This window comes from Triturus cristatus, chromosome 12 (assembly GCF_964204655.1).
Source record: "Triturus cristatus chromosome 12, aTriCri1.1, whole genome shotgun sequence".
Taxonomy (NCBI): Eukaryota; Metazoa; Chordata; class Amphibia; order Caudata; family Salamandridae; genus Triturus; species Triturus cristatus.
In genome coordinates, this window is record NC_140595.1 from 782,878,930 (window position 1) to 782,900,356 (window position 21,427).

The 21,427-nt window shown below is 47.9% G+C and overlaps 1 protein-coding gene across 2 annotated transcripts in view; it reads left to right on the forward strand.

Annotated features, from left to right (window-relative positions):
• The window catches only part of LOC146782829 (zinc finger and BTB domain-containing protein 4-like), a 193,585-nt gene extending 172,740 nt beyond the window's left edge, over positions 1–20,845 (forward strand). For both annotated transcript variants that reach the window (XM_085638076.1, XM_085638074.1), the window contains exon 3: positions 1,994–20,845. In XM_085638076.1, the coding sequence (XP_085494202.1) occupies positions 2,021–6,769 (4,749 nt within the window). In that variant the 5' untranslated portion in view covers positions 1,994–2,020 and the 3' untranslated portion in view covers positions 6,770–20,845. The remainder of the gene's footprint in view (positions 1–1,993) is intronic.
• Positions 20,846–21,427: the final 582 nt, after the last annotated feature.

Sequence of the window (21,427 nt, forward strand, 5' to 3'; positions counted from 1 at the left end):
GGACCCTTCTTACAGCTGATGTACTAGTCCAGCACCTTCTTACAGCTGCTGTACTAGCCCAACCCTTCTTACAGCTTCTGTACTAGAGCTGCCCCTTCTTTCAGTGTATATACTAGTCTGGACACCTCTTACAGCTTCTCTACTAGTCAGACCCCTTCTTACCGCTGCTGTACTCGCCCAGCCCCTTCTTACAGCTGGTGTACTAGTCCAGCCCTTTCTTACAGCTGCTGTACTAGTCCGGTCCTTTCTTTCAGCCTATGCACTTGTCTGGCCCCTTCTTACAGCTGGTGTACTAGTCCAGCCCCTTCTTACAGCTGATATACTAGTCCAGCCCCTTCTTACAGATGGTGTACTAGTCCAGCCCCTTCTTACCGATGGCGTACTAGTCCGATACCCTCTTACAGCTTCTGTACTAGTCCGGCCCATTCTTACAGCTTCAGTAGTAGCCCAGCCTCTTCTTACAGCTTCTCTACTAGTCTAGCCTCTTCTTACAGCTTCTTCTCTAGTTCGGCTGTTTCTTTCAGTTTCTGTACATGTCTGGCTCCTTATTACAGCTGTTGAACTAGTCCGGCCCCTTCTTAAAGCTCCTATTCTAGCCTGCCCCTTCTTATAGCTGGTGTACTAGCCAGCCCCTTCTTACAGCTGGTGTACTAGTCCGGACCTTTCTTACAGCTGGTGTACTAGTCCGGACCCTTCTTACTGCTGATGTACTAGTCCAGCCCCTTCTTACTGCTGCTGTACAAGCCCAAAGCTTCTTACAGCTTCCGTATTAGAGCTGCCCCTTCTTTCAGTGTCTATACTAGTCCGAACACCTCTTACAGCTGGCGTACTAGTCCGGCCCCATCTTACAGTTTCTATACTAGTCCAATCCCTTCTATCAGCTTCTCTACTAGCCCAGACTCTTCTTTCAGCTTCTGTACTAGAGCCACCCCTTCTTTCAGTGTCTATATTAGTTTGGACACCTCTTACATCTTATGTACTAGACCAGGCCCTTCTTACAGGTGGTGTATTCGTGTTTACCGCCTTGCAACGGCTGCAGGTAAGGGGTGATGGGGAGGCTGCCGCCTCCAAAACTCGTGCCGCCCGTGGCGGACTGACCCCCCCCCCCCATTGCTATGCCACTGGTCTGGCCCCTCCTTTCTTTACTAGTCGGGCCCCTTTTTTCAGCTGCTGTACTAGCCTAGCTGCAAAACTAGTCTGGTCCCTCCTTTCAGCTGGTGTTCTAACCCTGCCCCTTCTTTCAGATGACGTACTTGTTCAATTCCTTCGCCCTGCCACAGTTCTAGCTTCTCTTCTTCCAAACTCTGGTAATAGTCCAGCGTCTACTATTTCCCTAATCCTAGTCCTGCCACCTTCCAACCTGGGATCCCCCTCTTGCTCACAGTTCTTCCTGATACGGGTCCCATCTTCATCCCAACTATCTCCCCACTCCAGATTTTTAATTCTAACCATGAAACAGCATTGCAGTTGTATTGCAAAGGTTGGCACAGCATCTGTGGGTCAGATTCTAGATAATGTTTTATGTCCACAATTTGAGAAACTCCACATTCTGGCTTTTTCCTGCCACAAGATTTAAAAGAAAAAAGTTTCAGCATTTTGTTTTGTTTTAAATAATCTGGCACATGAGTTCATAACATCCCTGGACGGTGCATTTGAATACATGTCCAGATGGAAATATCTATAATGCCAGAGGCGGACTCGCCTCTTGGGATATTGGGATGGTTTCTCAACAGCACGTTGTCTTTGAAAGGCTGCATGGGCTGTGACTGACTTTGCCCATTTCCAGGAAGCTTGCTGCCAACCTCTCTAGATGGGTTATTGCACTGAAGATATTGTTGGCTCGTAGATAGTTGGGACATGCATAGATGGCTGTACAATTGGAGAATGTAGGGATGACCAGATAGCTGTGTTGAAACTGAGAGTATAGTTAGATTTGGCCAATGTATGTTGCTGGACGGTGACATTCAACTTGTCCCTTTCTTCTCTGTTGCAGGTCTAAAACACCACGTCGGCTTCCATCATGGAGGTGCACGACTCCAACCATCCCAGCTCTGTGCTTGAGAAGCTCAACGAGCAGCGACTCCAGGGCCTGTTCTGTGACATCACGGTCGTAGTGGAGGACACAAAGTTCAAGGTCCATAAGAATGTCCTAGCTGCTTCCAGCACTTACTTCAAGACTGCTCTCTCCAGAAGGGCTTCCTGCTTAACAGACTCTGTCCTAGAGCTTCCTGATGTGCCGGCTGAAGTGTTCGCCAACATCATCAGCCTCATCTACAACTCCAGAGTGTCTGTGCAGAGTGCGGATGTGGCCAAGGAGATCACAGCTGTGGGGAAGCAGCTGGGCATATTGTGCTTAGAAAGTCTCAGTGACGTGGCACAGGTGCAGAAGGCTCAAGCACACTCCCCTGGAGAATCTTCCACTACTTATGGCAGAGATGTTGCCACAAATCCCCAAGGGACCAAAGAAGGCAGCCTGTGTGGCCCTGCAAAAGTACATCAGCATGAAGTCCAGGCGCCTAACACATCTTGTGCTCCTAGTCCCTCCCTCTCTTCCCAATCCTCATTGGTTGCCACTCCTGCTGTGAACCTCTCATCTCAGCCCAATGCCTCAGAAAGCACTCCAACCCCTCAATTCTTCCAGAGTCCTTGCCTCCAACAAGACACCGCTCAAACTGAACCACCGACCTTTCCTCCATTCAGCCTGCCTGTTCATGAGCAAAGCACTCTGGCTAATGGCAATCATGTGGATATTCCACCACTTTTGCCAGCCCAGTCCAACGACAATAGCATCCCCGTATCAGCTGTGGACCTGGAAGCAGAAGCTGAAAAGTCAGCAGCAAGGATACTGTACACGTTGGGTACCGTGCAAGCTAATTCTGCCAGTTTTAGTGACACTGAGCATGACCCATTGCTTAAGGACAACTCTGATTGGGAGGCTGAGGACTCTGCTGAGGACACTAGTGAACCAGAAAATTCGCTCGACAATCCAAGGAAAGCAAGCACTCCTTCTGTCTTTCCCCAGACTTTATTCACTTGTACCATCTGTAGCAGGTCATTTAGCTCCTCTACCGCTCTCAGTCTCCACGTTAAGTTGCACAGGTCGAGAAAGACCTTTTCCTGTAGCTACTGCAACAAGGGTTTCATGCACATCAAGCGCCTGCAGACCCATGAAGTGCTGTGCAAACAGACCAGTGGTTTTCCTGTGGAGGACAATGATAGCGCAGGCTTAGGGGGGCCTGATGGCATGGCGGCATCCCTCTCAACTGATCTTCAGGGCCTGCAGCCGACGAAGCACTTGCCAGTGAAGAAGGGCCACGCTGGCCTCCTCTTCCGTCACCGGAGCTTCCAAAGGTTGGAGCTTGGATCCGAGCAGGACCACTTTGTGAAGGTGGTGGACGGCCACATTATCTATTTTTGCAGCATCTGTGAGCGTTCGTACATGACGCTCTCCAGCCTAAAGCGGCACTCCAATGTACACTCCTGGCGCCGGAGGTACCCCTGCCACTACTGCGAAAAGGTCTTTGCTCTTGCCGAATATAGGACCAAGCATGAAGTGTGGCACACGGGCGAACGGCGCTACCAGTGCATTTTCTGCTGGGAAACCTTTGTGACATATTATAACCTGAAGACACATCAAAAAGCCTTCCATGGTATCAGTCCTGGGCTCATATGTAGTGAGAAGACACCAAATGGAGGCTACAAGCCCAAACTGAATGCCCTAAAACTCTACAGATTGTTACCCATGAGGTCAGAGAAGCGACCCTATAAGACATACAGCCAGTCCACTCCTGGGAATCTGTTGGTGCCCAGCCAGCCTCTTCCGATGGATATAGGAAACTTGACTGTCACTGAAAGCTCCTCTGCTGCAGTGGGGGTCGTGGCAGCTTCACTGGAGATGCCGGACACCGACGGGCATCTGTTGCAATCAGAGTTGCCTCTTTCCTCACAGGACCGGCAGCAGGTGTCCAACAGAAGCAAAGAGCCTTTGGGCCTGCAGAGTCTTATTGGTGAGATTCAAAGTAGAAAGTCTCTACCGAGTACCATTGAGTCATCCCTTGAAGATCTGCTTCCACAAGATAATCCTGTCCAGATGGCTTCTCAAGGCGGTTGCAGTGATGGGGCCATTCCAAGCGTCATTGCCTTTGGGCACTCGTCCTCATCTGTGATAGTACGCAGTGCCACGGCGTCCTCGGCAATGGCCCCCAGTGTACAAGGACCATCGGTTATTGCGTACAACAGCAAGTCCACTTCGAAAAATCCAACCGTGTCAGAAGCATCTCTGTCAATGCCAATGCATCCTACCAAGAAACCAGGTGTTAAGGACCGCAAGCAGGCCAAGTTGTCCCCGATGTCATCTGACCAAAGCTCTGATGAAACAGAGAGTGAGGAGGAGACAGACAGCGACCACACTCCTGTCCACACCAAAGGAAAAACCATGACGTACACAGCCAAACCAGCCTATGTGGGGAATGCATCTGAGAGTAGAAACACCACCCTGTGCCAGATAACTGTCCGGATTGGGGAAGAGGCCATTGTGAAAAGGAGGATCTCAGAGACTGACCTCATGAGGGACAAGAGCCCCAGCCGAAAACTCAAGAAGTTTAACTTTGGGAGCGAGCATAGCCGGGGAGAAAAGCATGGCAGAAAAGGAGGGAGGAAAGCCAACTTCTCCCAAGCCAGAGAATTGGAACCCTGCAATGATAGTGACCGTGATGGGGAGGACCAGCTCTGGCGACCCTACTACTCTTACAAGCCAAAGCGCAAGGCCTGCAATGTGCAGAACCTGAAGAAGTCCAGCTGGCGAAAGAAGCTCCATCACAAGCGATCGTTGAAGCGGATGAAGAGGGTGAAGAAGGTGGCCAGTGACCCATGCATGGCAGAAGACCTGCCTGGCTTGACGGAGTCTGGGAATGACACCCCCGGGGAGGAGAGTAGAGATCTGACACCCTCACCCCAACCCATCAGCCCGAAACGCCATAAGAGCAGTCGAGTGTCGGATTGGCGATATGAGTGTACCACCTGCGGAAAGCAATTTTCAGCACTCAGGAAGTTCCGAAAGCATGAGCAGACCCACAGGCCTGCAGCCATGTTTCCTTGTGAAGTGTGCATGAAAGAGTTCCCCTCGCACCAGCTAGCTATGGAGCATCTGGAGACGCACAGCTCTGAGGCGGGAGAAGACCTCTCATCTCCAAAGCCAGAACACCCCAGTCGCTCCGAGCTGGTCCCCTCTTTCAAAGTGTCTGCTGCCCGAGTGGGGAGGAAACCATCAGTGAAGCACAACTGCTCCTGCTGCACCAAGGTCTGTAAAACAGCAGCAGCCCTCAGTCGTCACATGAAGCGCCACGAAGCTGAGAGGCTGAGCATGTCAGAAGCCGATGGTGAAGAGGGAAGTCAGAGAGGTGAGTCTGGGCTGGATGGTTGTCGTGGGCAGCCTGCTCTCGCCACTGTCATTGCATTTACCAAGTCCAGCGATCAGCAAAGCCTCACGACCCCACCGCCGACAGTTACAGCAGAGGACACCTCTGTCAAGGAATCTGAATATCCCCCCAACAGCCCTGCACCTCTCACCATCAAGGAAGAAGACCCGCAGGAGATGCAGGTCTCTTCTTCAAGTGGGGATCCCACTCTGGCTGGGGATGCGGAGGCTGAACTTAGCCCACCCTGCCTTTCTCCAATTAGTGGTACTGCCTATTCTCCCAGAGATCCAGTGGTGCCAGTGCCACACCGGCTAACCCCCATGGCCCTAGAAGGTCCTAGCGGTTCCATGTCAACGGCTCTGAAACTGAACCACACCATGTGCGAGGAGACGGAAGCACAAGAACCAACAACCGCTTGCCACACTATCGAAAACCCAGAAGAAGACTGCCAGAAGGAATGGCTGCCAAGAGGGTCTCGTGATCCAGTGCTGCAAGTCTGCGACCCACAAAGGCCTCCATCCAGCCATCAGCTAGAGCTAGTCAGGCCTCTGGGTGTAATGATCCAAGCTGCCGAGGTGCTTTCTCAGGAGGAAACGCGCCTTCCTGCCATGGACATTGAAATGGTTGTATCCCCACAGCTTGATATTCCCCGTCCCTGTTCAGAAGACTCCTTTAGGCGGCAGAGAAAAGCGTTGCCTACCACTAATGGTGTGCCAGCCCACCAGGATGAACCAGAGTCTCCCAGGGGCACCCCTTCCCATAAATTGCATCTTCAGTCTGCTATGGACCTTTCTCTTCAAGACCCCCTGATTTCCCACACCGGGGTGCGGAGTGGCCAAAACCTTACTCACAAGCCCTTGGCTTCCAGAATGGTGGAGGAATTCCAGGAGTCAGTGCGCCACAACATCTGTCTGGAGCCCGGCTTCCCTGTTCAGGAGTACCCACTTCCCCTGCTTACACCAGGCAGTTGGAGAAGCAGGGCAGAGATGGAGGAGAAGACCCTCTTGTCTTACCCTGCTTCCCTGCCATTCAGTGCCATGAGCAAAGCTGCTGGAGAAGCCGCAAGCAAGATGGCCTTCTACCCAGAGCCCTACCCGCTCATGTACGGGCATCAGCTTCTGGCTTACCCCTATGGCTTCACCAATCTGGCCACTCTTCCAGTTGCCTTAAACATGGTGATCCCGGATGACAAGGGCCAACCCTTACCTTTCCTGCCGAGCATGTTCGGCTACTCTGTCAACCCTTGCCGAAGCGAAGTGCAAGAGCTCCCCACGCTGATAAATGGAAGGCCAAATCATGGGAAAGCCACGGCAGCCAATCAGGAAAGGCCAAAGAAGGGGCGGATTCTCTGAGCGCATGGACTCTTTGCCCCGACTCATCTTTTAAAAGCAACAATTAGAAGAGAAACACATCTCTGTAAAGTTAATGCTGTTAAACGTGGGCCCGCCCCTTCCGATCCTTTATCATGCCATTTTAACACGCCTTCTCTGCTGGAAACATCCAGAATTTGACCTACGTGGTTCCTGGAAGGGCCGGCCAGACCCCCTTCCCTGCCTATGGCTGGGGTCCACATTGATTCACCAAAACTCTTGAGCACTGCTAGCCACACCCCGCTGTCTTTGCTAGGCCCCAAGATGACTACTTTCCCGGCTATGACACAAAAGTCCACAAAGGCTTCTCTTCCAGGATTGTGCACCTTAATTCATTAGTTCTGGGGATTTGCCTTTGATGGCACACTACCCACCACCATCTACACCATCAGGTCTTTAAAAGTACTGATGGGCCACAAATGCCCTAGCATTCCATGTGCACCAGGAGCCCAGCTTCCTTCCGTTGAAGGGATACAGGGTTCACAAAAAATGCGGTCTTCGACCTAGTGAGTTATGTCGAACCCATCCCGTGATACTCCAAAGCCTCACCAGGCACGCACTCTTAGTACCCAGAGTCCCAGGAATGCACTTTTATACACATGCGCACTGTGTTATACTCCAGCATACCAGGAAGCGCAAGGAGCATGCATATGCCTTCCACACACTTCTCTAAACTTTATGCAGTGCTAATCACTTCCTATCCCTTTGCTTGCTTCTCCATGCGTTCCAGTAATCTCCAGGAGAGCGCGCACACCTGCCCCTTGATACCCCAAATATTCCAAAGTCCAAGGGTCTACTAAGCCCATGCCTTTGCTTGCGCACCTTACAGCGCGTTAACAATCACAATGACCAGGTATAAGTGCACAGTGGGAATGCACATATTCCTGTCTCAAGAACTCCCATTGTTCCTACAGCTCAATTGTCCTGAGGCTCACCCTCTTGCACACATCCATTACTGTGCTTTAGTGTTCCGGGAAGCCCCAAGGGTCCTCCCACACGCATCCCCCACAAATCCCCAAATGTTCCAGAATCCCACAGTTCTCCAGACCCTTGGTCTTGAATGTGCACTTTACTATGCCAGATGAAGCACATACACCTAATATGTTGCAATTGTTGCACAGTCTGCGTCCAGGAGGCTTGTGCTCTTTTTCACAGCACCTTATTGTGCTCCACAAATCATACAGAGTGCGCGTATACTTGCCCCAGATCGCCTGATATGTGCGGCAAACCCAGGTTGGTCCCGGACTGAGCTCTTGCACACTCTCCTTACTATCTACTAGGAATTGGTAGGGGAGTGCCCTGAGATGCCCCAAACATTCCACAGAAAATCTGTATTTTTGCACCATAATAACTTCCAGCAATCATCTGGTGGATGCCCTTGTGCCCTGCTCGATGATTGTCCAAAGATTTCGTTGTGTCAGGATTCACCAGGACTGGATGTGTCCTTACTTGCTCCCCACGACAGTCAAATGTTCTGTGAATCGCCAGGCCTACATTCTACCCCTAGGACTTCAGGTGATACAAGGCCTAAGCTGTTGACCAGAGGCAATGGCACTACAAGGAAGGCGCTGTTAGGCTCATATATCCAAGATTCTCCGACCGTGCGCTCTTATGCGATCTGGACAGTCGTGCCCACAAACATAGACTACAGTAGTTTCAGGTTTTATGTCGTTTCCTGCATTATGTAACCATTCTAGTGCTACATTATGCAGAGCTTCTTGTTAACACAAAATGGCGGCTATAGAGTTCCCCTTGCTCTCTGATCCCTGGAGCCAGTTCTAATTGTGCAGCCTAGATGCAACCAGAGTTGGGAGAGGCGTCCAGTGGCTCTCCTTGGGAAAGAAGCAGCACCTCTTGAGTGCCCAAAAGGTCAGCGCCCGTAGAAGAGCTGAGAGATCCTTGGGAAAGGACACAAGTCCTTTGATTCGCCGCCCAGTCCACATTGTACTTTTACAGAAACTCCAGGTGAGTGTGAGGGTCCTGCTTAGGTGTACTTGATTCACTAGCAAGGTAATAAATATAGGAACATGGCACCTAAGTAGCCATGTTTGATTGGTAAAGCAATGCAACCTCAAGGGAGAGCAAAAAAGCCAGGGGAGAGATCGCTGCTAGGTGAGAACTATGAGCGAAGAAAAAGTCTGGAAATGTGAGGTGTGACATTTTAAAGGCGTGTTGGCTGCGGATCCTGCAATATGGCGACAATCATGGGACACAGAGAGTAAGAGTTCATGCACCAGTTGTGTAGGATCTTAAATACTAAGAACGTGAGAGTCTAGGAAACAGGAGTGCGAGTTCTGAGGAATTACAAATGGATGTGCTGTGAGAGCAAGAATGTGAGAACTGTGAGAGCCCAGGGAAAAATAATGTGACGGCTGTTGGATGGCATGCATGAGAGTCGAGGGACAAGGAAAGTGATAGGTATGAGGCACCTATATCATCAGAGCTGAGATCAGGTGTGTAATGGCCAAGTAATGTGAGTTCTGGGAGAGCCGGAGAGTGGCAACCCAGGGTGAAGCAATGTGAACGTGATGAGGGTCCACAGGTGTGGTAAAATCTGAGTGATCTTGAGTGTGAGAGCTCAGAGACAGGAATGTAAAATATCAGCAGCCTGAGAGCACTGTAGGGAATTATGTGTGAAGGTATGGAGCAGGGGTGAGGGGCAGGTGTATATGCAGAAGGGCCATAAGGGTGGCAGCTGAGGGACCGAAAGTGGGCTGGGTGAGGGTCCAGAAAAGGGGAACCAAGAGGGTGTGAGGGCTGTGAGACCATGAGTGTGAGAGTTGGGATGAAATAATTGTTATGTCTCAGAGATCTGAAGTGTGAAAGTATAGAGACCAGGATGGTAGGAACCGATCCAGCAAGATTGTGAGCATAGAAAACATGAGTGTGAGAGCCAAGACCGCAAGATTGTGAGCACAGAAAACATGAGTGTGAGAGTCGAGACAGCAAGATTGTGAGCATAGAAACAATGGGTCTGAGAGTCGAGACAGCAAGATTGTGAGCATAGAAAACATGAGTGTGAGAGCCAGCAAGATTGTGAGCATAGACAACATGAGTGTGGGAACCGAGCCAGTAAGATTGCGAGCATAAAAAACATGAATGTGAGAGCCAAGACCGCAAGATTGTGAGCATAGAAAACATGAGTGGGAGAGCCGAGATAGCAAGATTGTGAGCTTAGAAAACATGCGTGTGAGATCCATCAAAATTGCGAGCATAGAAAACGTGTGTGAGAGCCAGCAAGACTGCAAGTATAGAAAACATGTGTGTGAGAGCCAGCAAGATTGTGAGCATAGAACACATGAGTGTGAGAGCTGAGACTGCATGATTGCGAGCATAGATAATATGAGTGTGGGAGCCGAGCCAATAAGATTGCGAGCATAGACAACATGAGTGTGAGAGCCGAGATAGCAAGATTGTGAGCATAGAAAACAGGAGTGAGTCGAGACAGAAAGATTACAATCATAGATAACATGAGTGAGTCGAGACAGAAAGATTGCAAGCATAGGTAACATGAGTTTGAGAGCCGAAACAGCAAAATTGTGAGTATAGAAAACATGAGTGTGAGAGCCGAGCCAGCCAGAGTGTGAGCATAGAAAACGTGTGTGAGAGCCAGCAAGATTGTGAGCATAGAACACATGAGTGTGAGAACTGAGACAGCAAGATTGCAAGCATAGCTAATATGAGGGTGAGAGCCGAGCCATTAAAATTGCGAACATAGAAAACATGAGTGTGAGTGCCAAGACAGCAAGATTGCGAGCATAGACAACATGAGTGTGAGAGTCGAGACAGCAAGATTGCAAGCATAGATAACATGAGTTTGAGAGCCGAAACAGCAAAATTGCGAGTATAGAAAACATGAGTGTGAGAACTGAGCCAGCAAGATTGTGAGCATAGAAGACATGTGTGTGAGCCAAGCCAGCAAAATTGCGAGCATTGAAAACATGAGTGTGAGAGCCGAGCCAGCAAGATTGCGAGCATTGAAAACATGTGTGTGAGCCAAGCCAGCAAAATTGCGAGCATTGAAAACATGAGTGTGACAGCTGAGGGACCAGGAGTGTTGAAACAGAGGAACCAGGTGTGCTAGAGCTGAGAGATTAGAAGTGTGAGAGTTGGGAGATCAGGAGTGTAAATGATGAGGAAGCAGGAGTGTGAGTTTAGGAAGCAGTAGTGTGATGGCAAGGGACCGGGACTGTTAAGGCTGAAGGACGATGAGCGTCAGGACTGAGTGATCAAGAGTGTGAGGGCTGCGTGATCAAGAGTGTGAGGGCTGAGGGACCAAGAGTGTGAGGACTGATGGACCAAGAGTGTGAGGGCTGAGGAACCCAGCGTGTGACGGCTGATGGACCAAGAGTGTGAGGGCTAGTAGACCAAGAATGTGAGGGCTGAGGGACCAAAAGTGTGAGGGCTGAGGGACCAAAAGTGTGAGGGCTGTGGGACCAAGAATGTGAAAACAGAGAAGCAAGGAGTGCAAGAGCAGAAAGTGTGAGAGTTGAACGGGCAGGAGTTTAACACATTAGACACCAGGAGTGTGAACGATGAAGGACCAGGTGAGCGGCAAGAGACTGCGATGGGCCAGGCACTGAGCTATTGCTCCATACCTCCCTGACCCGTGGATCTGTCACTGTGATTGACCTGTCACTCTTAGGCAGTCCATGCCCATGGGTTTCCCCACCTCAATGCAGTGAGAAATGCCTCCAGATACCTTTCGAGTGGTTTGGCCAGGGTGTGGAAGGCTGTGAGATTCTCTTGTTCTTCTTTGACTAAACTTGCCACGTGATCTTAGTCTTAGCAGTTCTGAAAATGTAGATTATCCTCAGCTGTAGTTTAAGAAAGCCCTGATTTGTATTATAAGTACAGTATTATGCTTCCTTTTCACCTTAATAAGTATAGCTGTAAAATCTAGTTAATAAAAATACTACACTTCCCAGAGATCCTTGGGTCAAAAAACAATAAGTGCAAACTCGAATGTGCAACCTGGAAATCCCACTTACTGTATACTCCATTACTAACAGCAATGTTTCTTGTGTTGGTGGCGCTGTCGAATAGCTGAAACAAAGTGATTAGTAGAAACAAGGCCAAGAACATTAAGGCACCATCCTGCAGGTTCAAGACATCTTCAAACGTTGCCGAAGGGTGACGGCGAAAGAGAAGATATGTATGAAGGCAAGAGAAGGGAAACACAAGTCAAGAACAGTACACAGGCGGGATACTGTTTGCCTCTGTGCCTTTAAGGAGAGCTGGACTTTGCTGGTACAACCAGTTAGGAAAATCCACATTTTATGGCTAGGCCAGATGCTCCTAGAATCCTTGCTTTAAGGACATTGCCAGCTCTCCTAGAGGCATGTGACAGAGGCTTGTAATAAAACTGCAGACAGTAGAACAATGGTAGCAACCTGCTGACCTGAGGATGTCCTCTACGTTAGCTGGTACCTGGAAGGCCATCATAGACACTCCATGGGCTCAATGTCCCCCCAAAGCTGACGGGGTGAACATCCTTCAGACCCATCCGCAAGAGATAGAGATTACGCAGAACTATGGAATTTGTCAGAGGATATCAATGTGTCCATAGGAGGGTACAGAGGATATATTCAGAGGCACAGGCTTTCAGGCCTTTCAAATAGCCTCAGAAGATCAGGGAACATTGATACACCACACTCAATATACCAGTTTTTGACCTTAAACTTTTTTTAAACAAACCCTCATAAGAGAATATGGTGTATTCGAAAAATGAAGTGCCCTTATATCAGATACTCCTTTGACGGTCACCAAATATAAAAGGATAGTTTGTTTAGTTTACACTGTCAGCCCTTGGCCTTTCGCGACAGCAGATTAAAGAACTACATGGAAGTGAGTAAAGGGCGAGCAGATGAGCATGGAGGTTCAAGAATGAACGACTTCATTGGAGGAAATGGGAGGCAGTTTCGAAAAAAGGAAAATGAGCTAGATTTCATTTTTAGGTCTCGCCTAGCGTTGCAGCGCGAATGCGCTGTCATCGCTTTGCGAGGCATGCAGTATATACTGTAGTGTGGAAGCTTCGTGGAAGCTCCACCCACTCTCTGCCCATTGGCTTTTGTCTTAAATGCTGCCTTCCGATTGGTTTGAGGCTTGTTAGTCCCTCCTCATTCTTCATTTGTATCCTTCCATGGCTATTGGCCCCTTTACTCCTAACACTATTTTCTTCCCTGTCTCCCCACCCCATCGCCCCCTCCCTCAGTCTGTGACGTTTCAACCTCCCCTGCCCCTCCTCCCCACTCTCGTTCGTGTTTTCTTGCCTGCCGGACCTTCCGTTTTCATCTTTATTATTGCCACCTTGAAATATGCGCGTTCAAGATGCATGCTGTACAAAAACTTCTCTTGTTTAATGAACTAGATTTTAATGTTACTCTAAATATAATAAGACTCTAGGCAACATTCGGGGTATGCATGGCAACTGACGCATCTTAGTTCACAAATGGCATTGTTGTCGGGCAGGAGGAGCGACAGTGTTTTAACTCATGCTTAAAACAAGCACTTTTAATAAATTCCTCTCAATTCAGTGCTATCATCTTGTGTACTGAGGTGACACGCTAAAGAAATGCACTTTTTTGAATTCTGAAGAGACATTATCGCACATTTACATCATGTTTACTGTATGAGAAACATGCTGATCATTTTCACATCTCGCCCACTGGCTCGTATACGCTTGGCTCTTCTCCGGCTGGCTCTGCCTGCTAATTAACATATTGGCATGCGCACCTCTAACAAAGAGAGATGAATGGATACATGACAGTGAGCCCGGTAGATGGTAGAAAAATAGACTGGTGCAGACAAACAGACAAAGTCAGTCTCCACTGCCTCACGTCAGAATCATCACTTTCAATAACCTGGAAATCTGCTGGCAACTCCCGCATGCCCCAACCTCATCCCCCTCACCTATTTTTAGCAGAAGCGGCAGATTCTGAGCTGTGCCCTGCTGGTGCAGAGGAGCACGGCAGAGTCTGTAGAAGCGCTAGGATCCCTAGCCTCTCCGGGCGGGCACCTAAGCCTTCCGCGTGCCTTCACACTCAGGATAAATGAATACATTTTTTTCTGTGCTTTAGTCGCCCCTCTGTGAGCACTGTCTGGTAGATGAACCTCTGTGTTAATAAACACATTCAAAGAGGTGGTTGGGTACAAACAAACAACAGCCACAATACCGTACATTTTGAACGTGTAGTTAAATAACTGCTCATCGAGTACCTCCTTGGCTGATCATTCCATGGCACTACCAAAACTACATTTGGACACATTTGCTCAACTGTAAAAGACTCCCTTCTATGGGTCATTTAACAACTCGGGGCTTTGGGGTTAGGTAACCTACTTTGTATGCTGTGTAAAAGAGTAAATACAAAAATTAATGCAATGAAACTAAGCAACCAGTACTGTCTAAAACACTGAAAACTGACACTAATTCTGGCATTTTGTTTAGTTAATGTCGATTTCCTCATAGATGCGAGTAAAGTACTCTTAATATCTTAATGAAATCTGCACTATTTTAACTAATAGCACCGGGCGACCTTTGACAACTAGGCAATGAATACATTTTCATGTACCCCCGAAGCCCCCCTGCCCCCGCCCCGTTGGCAAACTTCATTGCCTCCCAGTGTTTTGGCGATAACCAAGACGCAGAATAGTGAGTCAAATAGTCCAGAAAATGAAAGAGAAGGCGGGATTCAGATTCACATGCTCCGATCCCGATCTCGTTGTTTAGTCTGGAAGCACTACTTTTATTAATGAGTTTCGCATTATTAAACCACCACAGAGTGCATGTGTGGCGACACTTCACCCATGAGGTACGTGCCAAGCAATTGTTGACACAATCCACACTGCGTCTTTGTCAATATATTTATTATGACGTGCAGGACCTTTCCAAGGGATTTTGCACACTACATACATTCACTCCAAAAATGAAACGTGTAGGTAAAAAAGAAATTGCCATTTACAACGTCAATAGCTCGAACTCACAAATACGAGACCTATTTGCATTGCAAATGCTTGTTTGTTACGTTTTTCCCTTCTTCGTAGATCTTGAATAGTGCAGATGTCTGCCCTCCTTTCAGCAAGTGTCCTTTACTTGCAGTTCATTTTTGCTTTCGGTTTCAGTCCCACTGAGTCGCAAGGCTTCTCCTAGGAGGTGGCCCATTCATAGATGGTTTCTTCATAATCCTGGTCTTAGAAGGAGAATCAACATGGGTACGGCTTGTCTCAGCCCGGTATTTCTAATTAGGGCCATATTGTTCTTTTCTGGATTTGGGCCAATCAATGGTTGAATCAAATTCTGCAAAGGAAAAGGGAGTGGGTTAGGAATTCTAGTCTGTAGCTTGGGCATGCTGGTGACTCTACTTGGGAACTTTTGGCCTAGAGTGAAGAATGCCGCTGCGGGCAATGAAGAGTGCTCTTTATTCAGATAGAGTAGTGTTTTTGATGAGATAGTTGGCCAATGCTTTGACAAAAGTTAAGAATTCTGGCCCGTGAATACTTTTCTCTCATTCAGTGGTGGCGCAATTTTTTGAGTGATCTTTTCACGTAGTTGTTGATTTCGCATTGCTTTGGCACTGTTTTTTGCTAAGCGTTGTGCAGTCTAAAAGGTGCCACACATTCTTAAAGGGTTTGACAAGTGAGAGCTTTACCTAAGTGGTTCCTGATGGGATTTTTGGATTTTGGGATCTCCTTCCTCACCCTCTCAGTAAGATGATTGGACTTGCTGAGCTTTCTCTTGGAGGTGTGGTGCAATTGGGCACCAGCTGCTCTGTCTTTGATTGGCTAGGTCTACTTGCAGCTATGCATTTGTTGATATTTAGGGAGACTCATGACTTTTGTTCAGCAGCACCTCTCCAGCTGACTGCCAGCACCCCAACTTCATCTCTGCGGCCTATCATTCTTCTCAGTATTATTTGGAGCACAGTCACTTCCAGGTGCTTGTAGGTTTTTATTACAGATATTTGCTGCTTTCCCAGAGTTATTGGTTTGCATAACACCCTTTTATCACATGCACCCCAAATCTATTCTCCAGTTTTGTTGGACTGATCCTGAGATGGATGTTTTAGCGGTATCTTTCCGTCCCTGTCAGTTGGGTTTCAATGGCACTTCGCATCCTCTCCAGAAGAATGAGGTAATCTGTGCTTTGGCTCTTTTTAGTACATCTTGAGAGAACTTTACTTTCTTAGTGCACCTCTTTCACATGTAGGTTGAGTAGCAATGCTGACATGACACATCCTTGCTTAAGTCATCTGTCGGTGGTAAGCAGTTTGCTTATAGCCAGTGGTTAATTTGTGCCTGTGATTTCTGGTGCTCGGCACCAGCACTTAACTGTCAGCAGCCGCACTTATGGCTGTTTACCACTTGGGGATGCTGTTGTCTTATTTAAAGATGAGCACAACAACCTTTGTTTATTCATTCAAAATACATTACAAATGACTGATACCTTGCATACAAGCTATTCTTATGGCTTTGGGGCCTGGAAGAGCTTGAATTGTCACACCTGTAGGAGTGTGATTGTTAGAAGTTGTGTTCGTACTGTTGTTTGCAGCACTGACTCGGGCAATGGGTAGTGTGAGCTGCGGCAGCCTCTTGACGAGGGCCCTGGCACTTATTGTTTTACAAATTAAGCACTGCTTGTAGCTCCGTGGCTGCCTACTCTTACTTATGCCTTGAAGTCTGAGTTGAGATTTGTTTCTATTCTCAAGAGTGCTGGGCACCTTTCCAGTCAATACACGGAGGACCATGGTGTAGTGCAGGGAATGCTCTGCTTTTTGCTTTTACAGCACAATACGGTCATATAAGCATCTCCAGGAATAACTATGTGCACTGCTTACTTCTTCCTGAAATTGACCAGACTCCTCCCTTTGGTCTCCCACAGACCTGCACCCCCAGACTGACTGCTGCTCAGATTCCCCTTAGAAGAAGAGACGCACATGATGTAGAAACTATCTTGTTTCCTCAATAAGGATATTCTCTCTTGACTAGCTCCTGTCACAGTCATGCAACCTTTGCAGGTTGTGTTTACACCCAAAGCTCTGTCTCTCATAGAAAGTGGCCCTTAGTACTCCTGCCACACAGCTACAAGTGCTCCCTCTGAATATTACTAGGCGGATCCTCGGAAACCAGCCCACCACAGTCCAAAGTCCTTCGTCCTCTGGATCTGGGGCGGAAGTGAATTCAGCAGCCTCTGTCTGATCACCCATTGTCTACAAAAAGCCCTCTGGGTTCCCTGGTTGCTGCTCAGTGTGTCCTTTTTGGTGGAACAGCTCACACAGGAAGAAATAAGAGAGGCTCTGCTCTGTTGAAGAGCCGGCATTATTGGACTTCAGAGCTGCTCACGACAGAGACGCCAGCCCTTTAAACGAAATCCTAAAATGGGGGGTACTTCAGGGATTCAAATGTTTGCACTCACCATAATACACGAGCACAACTTGTAAAACAATTTCTCCTTAAGAATATATGAACAATTCCACGAGATTCGGAATATAGTACTCAACTTGACTGCGAGCATCAAGAATTGAGAGGCATTGCTGTTCCTAGTGGACTGTACTCTATTCCTCCACTTTGCTTTATTTACTGCTGAGGTGTGTACTTATTGGTAATTTTCTCCCCTCGGATATCTGAGAAATGCAGTTTTATGTTTCATAATCTTCACTCCGTTTCTTGGAGAGAAATCATAATGGGAGCCTCTAGACTTGCCATAAAATCCCGGGTGCTCAACGCATCCCGAAGTGGGACTGATGCGTCGTCTCTTCCTTGAAGTAAGAAAACGACTTGCACTGTGTAGCTCCGACAAATTCGCTGCACTTCTCTTTACAGGGTATTTCTCCAGGAGAGAGATCTCCACCTCCAAATTCAGGTTCTCATTGCGTTTGCTACGCTATTTGCTGTGGTATAATATCTATTAGAGCAGTGGAATGTTATGAGCTCCATTGAAGGCAATGGAGTGGCAGAGGGCAGTAATGGCTGGTATAAGCCCGGAGCGCCAACATTCCAATGTTTGCCTTTCCGCTTCACCCTTTTTAATTTAGAACATTCCACCCTCCGTCGGCGGAATGTTCAAATAGCCTTATAGCCTTTCTACCTGTATGAATTGAACACATAGATAGGTGAGTGATGGCATCAGCTTGGTCTGTACTCTCAGAAAACACTGCTATCGGAGTGATGGAAAGTAATCCCTTGGAAGCACACACCACCCCCAGTGAGTGATGGGTAAGACACCCTTATTGCACCAAAGGCAGAGAGGGGGACCAGTCTCTACCCGCCACTGGTGCCAGTGTTTGGAAATTATGGTGTGGAAGGCGGGTGGGGCGGTCACGCCCACCTGTGGCTCTTGCGGGTGTTGACCCGTCAGCAGGGGCTAACACCCTCCGCTGCAGAGGGCAAAGAACGGTGTTTAAGGGCACAGGCGTGATGAACCCACAGCTAAAAATAGACAGAGTCACAAGGGGGGTGACCACAATCTTTATGGCCTGACAGCACTGTTCGGTTTTTAGCTGTACGCTTATCTTTAAGACATTGAAAAAAAGACACCCTTAGAACGGAGAGGTGAAAGAGAGCCAGGGATCCCAGAGAAGCAGGGTAGAGATTAAAATCAGGGAAGGCAAGACACAGCCGCCTTGGGATCCCTTTACATCAAGGTGTGGCACCTTCAAATTAAAGGCACTTTGGATTCTGGGATCTGTAGTCCCTTGCTTACCATAGGAAACTTGTTACAGCTCATTTTAAAGCACACAGTGGTATTGGCTGAAAAGCCAAGACTGTCTTAAAGTGTCACAGGTGACCTAGGGCTACTAAACAGCAACGGGAAAGCGAGGCTGGCTCTCATATATATATCGCAGTGATACAGAAGGGGGCTGCCCTCAAATGCACCTTTCTGTCGCCATGTAGTGAAAGTGAACCACTGTCCTGGTACATCACCATGTCCCAAATTTGAGCTGCTGTCCCCTCACTGCTCACCATGTCCTGAGTGTCAGACATCATGTAATGGGATCTCTGGGTAATGAGTGCCACTTTCAGAAAAAAGGCGCTCTGAATGCTGGGATTTGTAGTCTATCCTTACCATAGGAAATGTGAGACGGCCGTGTGAGTAATTGTCCTCACACTGCTCACAGTGTCCTGAATGAGAGACACTGGTTTACATCTTTTAACCCCTGCATGTCCACCACGAACTTCACCCAGTCCTGAGATACTATTGTAACTCTGCTTACCAGTCCTAGATGTGACATTGTCCTCATCTCCCTCACCCTGTCCTGAATGTAAACTACTGTCCTCACGTCTAGCAACATCTGCTTCCTGTACTGAAGGACAGGTGAAAATAGTGCAAGTGATGCCTTGTACATGGGGCCATGACGTGTGGCTCATGCTGTAATGCAGGCCAGGTGAGCAAGACAGTGATGTGCCTTGTAATGGAGGACAGGTGAGAGCTCCCCCTTGCAGTAGGGGCTGGGATATATTTTTGCTAGGATATGTTTTTTTGTTTAATTGGGACAAGTGACTAGAGCCACAGCTATACTGCAGGGTGGATCTATGTCATTACAAAGAATACATTCACAGAGAAACCACCACAGAGGACAGTTATTACAGAGGAATAAAGCAATAGAGTAAAATACCGCAGAGAAGTGATGTTACAGAGAGGTACTTGCACAGAGAAACAACTACAGTGAAAGGTAGTGACAGAGAAATGCCTTTACAAAGAAACCACTAGAGAAAATCCCACCAGCTACTTTTATTGTCATTTGAGGGGTTCATAAAAACTGCTGCAACAAACTCCTTTACAGAAAACCTGTATTTAATTCGCCCTCTCCTAAACCTACCATAGATCTAAACTGAACAATAACGCTAACCATTACCCCTAGCTGAACCTTTAAACTTACACTGACCCGAATCCTAAAAGAAATCCTTCTTAAGTTCTAAATCGAAACCGAAAGCCTAATGGTATCCCTTAGGCCAACCCTTACCTTATCTCTTAATAGAAACTTTAACTCCTTTATTTAAAAGAAAGATTGCTTTTTTTCAAACATATCTCAAAAAAGAAACTTTGTTTAATAGATTTATTTTGTGTGGTTTTTTAAATATTTTCCTTTGAAATATTTTCCTTTGCAGAAAGGATCTCCCCTCACACCCCCCCAAAAAGGGAGAGCTTCCCTCAAATTAGGAAGAGTGACAGACAGTATTGTGAAACGTGTCCTGTACCTGGGAAGGGATGTGAGCCCGGTCCCTGCAGTGGCGGTAAATGACAGAAGCTGGGCACGTGTCTGGATACAGGAGGAGGATGAGTGAGTGAGTGAAGTGCCTGCAGAAAGGGACAGGTGTGAAAAGTAAGGGATGTGCCTTATAAATGACGTCAGGAGGGACGGATGCCTTGCAGTGAGGACCAAAGTGATAAAAGGTGCAGGTGGCTGGGTTCCTCTTGCATTGAGAAGATGGAACCAGGGCTTGCCACCCTTAACTGGCCATGTTTCTTTTCCCTGGTTTGTGCTCCCTACATTTCTATATGCAGAATGCCCCATTGTGGTGGCTTCCCTTAGGGCAGCAGAAGGGAGGCAAGAGCGGAAGTGACGAGGGGAGTACTTTTCTTTAGGTCCACCTCCAGCGGTCTGAGTGACGTGACCGCAGAGCGGGTGCGGAGCGCCTCTTCTCGAGGAGGGAAGGTTGTTGAGGGGAAGAGGGGATCCTGGTGGGTGGACTGGCAAACTATTGGGGAACTATAGGGAACCATGGAGTGACACCGACTGTTTGAAGATGAATAGGGAGGGAGGGAGGGAGATTCTAGGTAACGGGAGGCATGAGTGTGGGGGCCGCCAACATGTACATAGGCCGCCCACCTCTGTCTGACTTTGCACTTTTCCAGGGCGCCCAGCGAGAGCCCCCCTTTGCTGCTGAATGTTCTTGTCAAGTTCCAGAGGCACCTTCTGTTAGTCATTTGCACTTTAGAGAAGCTGTATCGCAGTCTTTTTTTACAGCGTGACAGTGTGGAAAATCTGTATGTAGATATATATCTTTCTGCATCTGTGTGTACGTATAACTTCAAAAATAAAGATCGCAGTATGTTCCACCCGACTGCCTATGTGTTTTTTTTTTGCAGCTGAATTGGTCACTGAGCGTGACCTACCACCAGTATTGACCAGTGCTTCAAATGGAAAAATAGAAGTGCAACTACCGTGTACTAGAGTACCTGCTTGTTTCTGAGAAGTGCCGGTACTCGCGAATGAATTAAAAGTATTATGTCTCTCTTGAGAAATGCAGGGACTCTCCCTCTCAAAATAAAAAAGTGCAGGTATTCAGTACCGGCCCATATAAAGCAGTGGTATTAACAAAACTGGCATATGTTCTTCCACAGTCAGTGCGCCATTGTACACAGCCCGCGACCATCTTGGGAGATCCCTAATCAAAGCTAGTAAACATCTGTAATCTCTGTCCAGTAACCACTGTCGATGTACAAGTCACTCCAACAGCTAAACCAATGCACAGACATTAAAAAACTCCATAACATGACAACATCCACAAGAAGCGGATCATGTCATCATCAAAGGCATCCGAAAAGAATTTAACCATTTTGTACCGTGTGTATCAACAGAGTCACATGCTCCCACATTGGAATTTAGGGGAGAGGATGTGGCCTAACAGCCAGAGCTGCCG